This window comes from Sinocyclocheilus rhinocerous, unplaced genomic scaffold (assembly GCF_001515625.1).
Source record: "Sinocyclocheilus rhinocerous isolate Xijiao unplaced genomic scaffold, SAMN03320098_v1.1 scaffold1247, whole genome shotgun sequence".
Classification (NCBI taxonomy): domain Eukaryota; kingdom Metazoa; phylum Chordata; class Actinopteri; order Cypriniformes; family Cyprinidae; genus Sinocyclocheilus; species Sinocyclocheilus rhinocerous.
The window spans coordinates 323,530-331,880 of NW_015630573.1; the positions used below are offsets into that span (position 1 = coordinate 323,530).

Below are 8,351 nucleotides of genomic sequence, written 5' to 3' on the forward strand. Positions count from 1 at the left end.
CTGATAGATTGTATCACCTTCTCTACATTTAATTACATCAACAGAGGCTTGTTTGAGAGAGACAAGCTCACCTTCGCAGCACAGCTTACTTTTCAGGTCACACATGAACACATGAACACTTGCACTCGCATTACACTGTCCGTTTAAAATACACACTTTGAATGGGTGTGTATTGTATTTTTTGTGTGTATATTAGTTGCTGTTAATGAGTAAAGAGTTGGATCCTCGAGAACTGGACTTTCTGCTACGCTTCAACATTGATCACAGTTATGTCAGTCCACTCGACTTCCTTTCCAACTCCACCTGGAGCGCTGTTAAAGTAAGCACAAATCTCAAAACACAGACACACACACATAATTGCTTAAAGACCTGGAGCTGTATTAGAGGACCACTCTAACTTAGAATCCTGTCCTGTCCGTTTAGTAACCATGGTGATTTCTCTTCAGGAAATAGAACATTTTCAAAGTCAATTTCTATAATACAGCCTCTGAAGATTATCTCCTCGGACATCTTCTTGGTGTTTTCCTGCAGACAATGAGCTTCACCGATGAGTTCCGTGGTCTGGACCGGGACATCGAGGGTTCTCCCAAACGCTGGAAGAAAGTGGTGGAGTCAGAGTGTCCAGAGAAAGAGAAACTCCCTCAGGAATGGAAAAACAAGAGTTCGCTCCAGAAACTCATCCTTATGAGGGCTCTCCGACCTGACCGGATGACATACGCTGTCCGGTAAGTCTATGATAATGTAGTATGTGTTCATTAAAGACAACACAAAACATTGTAGGAAAGACAAATTAAAGTGTCAGTTCACCTCACCCTCATGTCATTTAAAGCCTATTAGACAATTAAATCATTTATCTTCAAAAGACTATAAATAGTTTTTTTTTAAAATATTCTCTCACCTTTTTGTCCATCTGCAAGTCTGTGAAACCAAAACTTATATGAATTGAAAAGTACAAAATGACATGGTGAAAGTCATCCATATGAATCAATGTAAATCGATATGAATCAATATAAACATTAATCAACATGCATAGAGCACATCTAATATGGTAATCAGAGATTCAACTACTAGCTACAAGAAAGCATGTTTGAGCTCCCGTTTACTGTATTTGATTAGCTCTATGTTTGTATGTGAATAATGTGAATAAACTGTTCATCATGTAAAGTGATCTTGTCTCTGCAGAAGACTGGGATTAAACCGTCTTAATTAAATATTACATTTCCGGTGCCTTCATGTACTGAATCTTAAAAATGTTGGTTGCATGGACTTTCAGTGGTGGGACAAAAAAATGAGTAAATATTAAAAATATCCTCATTTGTGTTTCGAAGAGGTTTGGAACAACCTATTAATAAACACACTAAATAATATTTTCATTAATACCTACTATACAAATTTTATGAAAGTTAGCTTTAGGGGTGGAGTTAGGATACGCTTAGTATAAAAACAATAATCCCTACAAAGAAAACGATAACAAATGTGTCCGTTTGCTTGTGTAGGAACTTTGTTGAAGAGAAACTAGGTGTACAGTACACCGAGAGCAGGAAGATGGAGTTTGCACGCTCATTCAAAGAGTGTGGTCCTGCTTCCCCTGTGTTCTTCATCTTGTCCCCTGGAGTGGACCCCCTAAAAGATGTTGAGTCCCTAGGTAAGATTTTTTTTTCATCTCATGCAAGAATCTTTTTTTGTTTTGTTTTTCATAGTGTGTCAGGATTTTGACTATGGTACTGCATATTGACCCAGTCAAACCCTGGCCCACTGGTTCAGAAAAACTATGGATTTGAATGGGATATGCCTAGAAATTCTGTTTGAACAGACATTGTGAACAAAGCCTTTGTGTATTTCTGTGTATATGTTTAGGTAAGAAGCTGGGTTTCACTATAGACACAGACACACACACATAATTGCTTAAAGACCTGGGGCTGTATTAGAGGAACACTCTTAACTTAGAATCCTGTCCTATCCGTTTAGTAACCATGGTGATTTCTCTTCATTTTCAAAGTCAATTTCTATAATATAGCCTCTGAAGATTATCTCCTCGGACACCTTCTTGGTGTTTTCCTGCAGACAATGAGCTTCACCGATGAGTTCCGTGGTCTGGACCGGGACATCGAGGGTTCTCCCAAACGCTGGAAGAAAGTGGTGGAGTCAGAGTGTCCAGAGAAAGAGAAACTCCCTCAGGAATGGAAAAACAAGAGTTCGCTCCAGAAACTCATCCTTATGAGGGCCACTGGTTCAGAAAAACTATGGATTTGAATGGGATATGCCTAGAAATTCTGTTTGAACAGACATTGTGAACAAAGCCTTTGTGTATTTCTGTGTATATGTTTAGGTAAGAAGCTGGGTTTCACTATAGACCTGGGAAAGCTCCATAATGTGTCTCTAGGACAAGGCCAGGAGTCTGTTGCTGAACTTGCCATGGAAAAAGCCTCTAAAGAGGGCCACTGGGTCATTTTACAGGTGTGTCTGTTATCTGTATATTTCTGTTATTTTATGCATACACCTTATGCAGAATGCTTGTGTTTCTTCTAGAACGTTCACCTGGTGGCAAAGTGGCTGGGAAGTTTAGAAAAGCTTCTCGAACGTTGCTGTGTGAACAGTCACCAAGACTACAGAGTGTTCATGAGTGCAGAACCTTCTCCCACTCAACAGGAGCACATCATTCCTCAGGGAATTCTAGAAAATTCCATCAAAATTACTAATGAGCCACCCACAGGCATGCTGGCCAACCTACATGCTGCCCTGGACAACTTTGATCAGGTAAACAGAATGAAAAAAAGTTGAATGTTGTTTTGGAGGCCCCACCCATAGTAAAATCCTATTGGTTCAAAAATCATGCTTTATTAGCTGTATATTAAACATCAGATATGTTCTGATAGGCTGTAATTGAAAAGACATGTCAAGAATGAGATGTAACACGAAAACCTTTGCTTGTGTGTATAATTAAGACAAATGAGAAAATTACATTTAAAGCCTATTAGACAATTAAATCATTCATCTTCAAAAGACTATAAATAGAGTTTTTAAAAAAAATATTCTCTCACCTTTTTGTCCATCTGCAAGTCTGTGAAACCAAAACTTATATGAATTGAAAAGTACAAAATGACATGGTGAAAGTCATCCATATGAATCAATGTAAATCGATATGAATCAATATAAACATTAATCAACATGCATAGAGCACATCTAATATGGTAATCAGAGATTCAACAACTAGCTACAAGAAAGCATGTTTGAGCTCCCGTTTACTGTATTTGATTAGCTCTATGTTTGTATGTGAATAATGTGAATAAACTGTTCATCATGTAAAGTGATCTTGTCTCTGCAGAAGACTGGGATTAAACCGTCTTAATTAAATATTACATTTCCGGTGTCTTCATGTACTGAATCTTAAAAATGTTGGTTGCATGGACTTTCAGTGGTGGGACAAAAAAATGAGTAAATATTAAAAATATCCTCATTTGTGTTTCGAAGAGGTTTGGAACAACCTATTAATAAACACACTAAATAATATTTTCATTAATACCTACTATACAAATTTTATGAAAGTTAGCTTTAGGGGTGGAGTTAGGATACGCTTAGTATAAAAACAATAATCCCTACAAAGAAAACGATAACAAATGTGTCCGTTTGCTTGTGTAGGAACTTTGTTGAAGAGAAACTAGGTGTACAGTACACCGAGAGCAGGAAGATGGAGTTTGCACGCTCATTCAAAGAGTGTGGTCCTGCTTCCCCTGTGTTCTTCATCTTGTCCCCTGGAGTGGACCCCCTAAAAGATGTTGGTTTGGTGAGATCATGTATGGAGGTCACATTACTGATGACTGGGACAGGAGACTGTGCAGAACTTACCTGGAAGAGTACATGCAACCTAACCAGGTGTACACTCACACTCAAACACACATGCACAACGACTGGAAGACTGCCATAGCACAAACACTGTAGTAAAATTTAAGTCAGCATAGTAACATTTTATTTGGATTTATCAGCTGATGTTATTTATATTAAGTTGTAGACTCTTTACACATAATTTAAGTTTAAGTTAGATCGGGTCTCCACGCCAGATAATAATTAGGATCCCGCCCCGGAGGCCAGATCCCGTTTGTCCTGTAACAGAACAACTAGTCAGCACAGCATCAATACCCAAACCCTGTTAACAGCAAGGTGTGGTGTCTGGCACAGGTGCCGATCCCGTCCACTGGCAGAAACATAAACAGGGTGGATATTTTGAGCTTGAATTAGCATATTAGCTTACAACAAACTGTGACTAGCTAAATAGTTAGTCTGGTCGTTGAAGAGAATTTGGTATATTTAAACGTACATATTTTGAAAATACTGTATTCAAATCACTTCTGGCATATTTTATGGCGACAGGGTGGACACTGGACATGTTAAGCTTATCAATACCCAAACCCTGTTAACAGCAAGGTTGGTGTCTGGCACAGGTGCCGATCCCGTCCACCGGCAGAAACATAAACAGGGTGGATATTTTGAGCTTCAATTAGCATATTAGCTTACAACAAACTGTGACTAGCTAAATAGTTAGTCTGGTCGTTGAAGAGAATTTGGTATATTTAAACGTACATATTTTGAAAATACTGTATTCTAATCACTTCTAGCATATTTTATGCCGACAGGGTAGACATGTTAAGCAAGTAAGCAAACTCATACGAAGAAAATTTGTCATTTGAAAAGTCACCAACTTACTCACCTCAGCCATTAAAATTCCCGCCACTGAAGAAACAAAATATCTGCTGTCCTGATGTCATTAAAGGGGTGGATTCCCCAATACCACAGGGTGGACAACCATTCAAGGGACATGGACAAACTCTTCTTTTTTTATTAAATAAAAATATTGTTTTTATTACCAAATGATCAATACACTCAAATTGAGTAATCTCCTATTTAACAAAATATTAATAGGAGAACAACTTTTTAAAATTTTATGATTTGACAATATTCTACTATCAATTCAAATTTAAAGAGCAGTGCATGGGACATAGCAAAATAACGCGCATCCTCTTACACAAAACTAAAAAAAGTCTACAAAATGTATCTAAAAAGCCAAGTAATGCTTTTGTTATGAATATAAAAACTTAGCCTAATATAACACACCCTTTCATAGTTATTTTTATGTTATCATGGCAAATGAGTTATGTACAGGACACCAAAAGGCACCCTACAGTGATATTGACCCATGTATATATAAAGACACACACATACAGCAGATATATTTTGAAAATATTTACATGTATTTATGTACCTTATATACCTTATATATATATATATATGTATATCACAAAGACTAATCCTTTTAAGATCACTGTCTTTTTTGCTGTTGTCTAACATAGTTTATCTTAGTTAACAAAGTTAATCTTTAAAAACCCTTCAAATTGAGTAACACTGTTGCTTGTAAATTTTAGCAAACCTCAAAATGAAAATAGATTTTTTTCTGACTGTACATACATTACAATGTTGTGATGCCTAAATTCAATTTTAGCATTTTTTTTAGAATTGCATTTTTAATTTATTTAGACAAAATAATATTGAATTTTATTATCTGCTATTTATTGTCCAGAGCCCAGAACGTAAAAAAGTTATCTGTTTATTGGGTTTGAAATATTCAGTTTTCACAATTGGTTGATTTTAGCTCCTGATAAACACTTCATAAAAACAAACGCACAGACTAACACTTTTCTCATTACAGTTTGACAGGAAGTTGTCACTGGCTCCAGGATTTGTTGTGCCTTCTAACCTGGATTACCAGGGTTATCATGTGTACATAGATGAGATGCTGCCACACGAAAGCCCAGTGCATTATGGGCTGCATCCAAACGCTGAGATTGAGTTTCTTACAGTGACATCAGACAGCCTCTTCCACACTCTTTTGGAGCTGCAGTCCAGAGACTCCAACATGGGCGAAGGAGCCTCACAGACCACTGAAGAGAAGGTCCGTTTCTGAGCTTTTGAAAGGGTGCAGGTCTGCAGATCATATATTGCCCAAATAAACTGCTTAAGCCACTGCTGTTTCAGGTGAAGACGATCTTGGATGACATCCTGGAAAAACTACCAGAAGAGTACAACATGTCTGACATCACGTCCAAAACAGCTGAACGCTCGCCCTACATTCTGGTGTGTTTCCAGGAGTGTGACCGTATGAACATTCTCCTCAATGAAATAAGACGCTCGCTCAAAGAGCTGGACCTGGGGCTAAAGGTGCGCTGTTATTCCATGCTAGTCTGTTATCAGCTGCAATATGAATCATGCTTGGCCGCTTTTCATATCACAGTGTCCTCTTGTCTAAGACTTTAGGCGGATAGTCAAAAGCCTGGCTTCACAAGTATGTATGTAAACTGGTCTTGTTTTCTCGGGCAGGGAGAGCTGGCTATTTCATCAGAGATGGAGCAGATACAGACAGCTCTGTTTTTTGATAATGTTCCAGATACCTGGGCCAGACTGGCCTACCCCTCTATATACAGCCTTGGACTGTGGTAAGCAGTGATCGCCGATATACTATTGTAGTTCTTGTAAATGTTTTGAATTATATAGCCAGAGCCCAGAATGTAAAAAAGTTATCTGTTTATTGGGTTTGAAATATTAAGTTTTCACAATTGGTTGATTTTAGCCCCTGATAAACATTTCATAAAAACAAACGCACAGACTAACACTTTTCTCATTACAGTTTGACAGGAAGTTGTCACTGGCTCCAGGATTTGTTGTGCCTTCTAACCTGGATTACCAGGGTTATCATGTGTACATAGATGAGATGCTGCCACACGAAAGCCCAGTGCATTATGGGCTGCATCCAAACGCTGAGATTGAGTTTCTTACAGTGACATCAGACAGCCTCTTCCACACTCTTTTGGAGCTGCAGTCCAGAGACTCCAACATGGGCGAAGGAGCCTCACAGACCACTGAAGAGAAGGTCCGTTTCTGAGCTTTTGAAAGGGTGCAGGTCTGCAGATCATATATTGCCCAAATAAACTGCTTAAGCCACTGCTGTTTCAGGTGAAGACGATCTTGGATGACATCCTGGAAAAACTACCAGAAGAGTACAACATGTCTGACATCACGTCCAAAACAGCTGAACGCTCGCCCTACATTCTGGTGTGTTTCCAGGAGTGTGAGCGTATGAACATTCTCCTCAATGAAATAAGACGCTCGCTCAAAGAGCTGGACCTGGGGCTAAAGGTGCGCTGTTATTCCATGCTAGTCTGTTATCAGCTGCAATATGAATCATGCTTGGCCGCTTTTCATATCACAGTGTCCTCTTGTCTAAGACTTTAGGCGGATAGTCAAAAGCCTGGCTTCACAAGCATGTATGTAAACTGGTCTTGTTTTCTCGGGCAGGGAGAGCTGGCTATTTCATCAGAGATGGAGCAGATACAGACAGCTCTGTTTTTTGATAATGTTCCAGATACCTGGGCCAGACTGGCCTACCCCTCTATATACAGCCTTGGACTGTGGTAAGCAGTGATCGCCGATATACTATTGTAGTTCTTGTAAATGTTTTGAATTATATAAATTTTTTTTATATTTTGTTTTCATTTAAATTTTTCTAATTTTGTTGTGTGTTTTTGTCATTATTTTTTGTCTTCTATTTTTAAGTTTTAGTTTTCAGTTCAATTAGTTTATTTTAGTACTTCAGCTTAATATTTCAGTTAATGTTTTATTTCAAGTGGTGAAAATGGAAGTTTTAGTTTTAGTTAATGATGAGCCTGTTGGTTAGACAAAACCCCATTTAAGTTTGCTCAACTGAATATTAGCTGTAAGGTCAAGCTCTGTTCTGAAACCGAGTGCTGCTCTGTAAGGTGCAAGGTCTGGTGATATTATTAAGATATCTTGTTTAGGTCACATTTTCTGTGGATGAAATGATCCCTGAATGCATTGCAGTGAACTCCATGAAGATGGTATTGTTCATTATCATAGTTTTACTGCCTTCTGCATGTTGTCAACTCACTAAGTTCTGAAACTATATAAAGGCTGTACTGTTTTATGATAACAGTTTGTATATGTAATGTCTGTGTGTATCCAATCAGGTACAATGACGTGTTACTCCGCTGTAGAGAGTTAGATAGCTGGACTCACGATCTCTCTCTGCCTAGTGTGGTCTGGATCTCTGGTTTATTTAACCCTCAGTCTTTTCTAACAGGTACAGTAACACATACAAGCTTGTATATAAACAATACAAACATTTATATATGTATACTACCATTCAAACGTTTGGAAAGATTTTATATTGTTTTTGTTATTTTTGTGGAAATCATGATTTTTTTCAGGATTTGTTGATTAATAGAATGTTAAAAATAACATTTATTTGATATATATATATATATATATATATATATATATATATA

General features: G+C 37.8%; 1 protein-coding gene across 1 annotated transcript in view; it reads left to right on the top strand.

The window, feature by feature from the left end:
• Window positions 1–8,351, top strand: part of dnah9l (dynein, axonemal, heavy polypeptide 9 like) — a 38,061-nt gene that overhangs the window by 28,996 nt on the left and 714 nt on the right. The window contains exons 61-73 of the mRNA XM_016553068.1: window positions 4–96; window positions 197–319; window positions 532–725; window positions 1,497–1,645; window positions 2,330–2,457; window positions 2,530–2,757; window positions 2,845–2,846; window positions 3,640–3,693; window positions 3,759–3,873; window positions 5,702–5,944; window positions 7,003–7,185; window positions 7,345–7,460; window positions 8,034–8,146. Coding sequence (XP_016408554.1) covers window positions 4–96; window positions 197–319; window positions 532–725; window positions 1,497–1,645; window positions 2,330–2,457; window positions 2,530–2,757; window positions 2,845–2,846; window positions 3,640–3,693; window positions 3,759–3,873; window positions 5,702–5,944; window positions 7,003–7,185; window positions 7,345–7,460; window positions 8,034–8,146 — 1,741 coding nt within the window. The remainder of the gene's footprint in view (window positions 1–3; window positions 97–196; window positions 320–531; window positions 726–1,496; window positions 1,646–2,329; window positions 2,458–2,529; window positions 2,758–2,844; window positions 2,847–3,639; window positions 3,694–3,758; window positions 3,874–5,701; window positions 5,945–7,002; window positions 7,186–7,344; window positions 7,461–8,033; window positions 8,147–8,351) is intronic.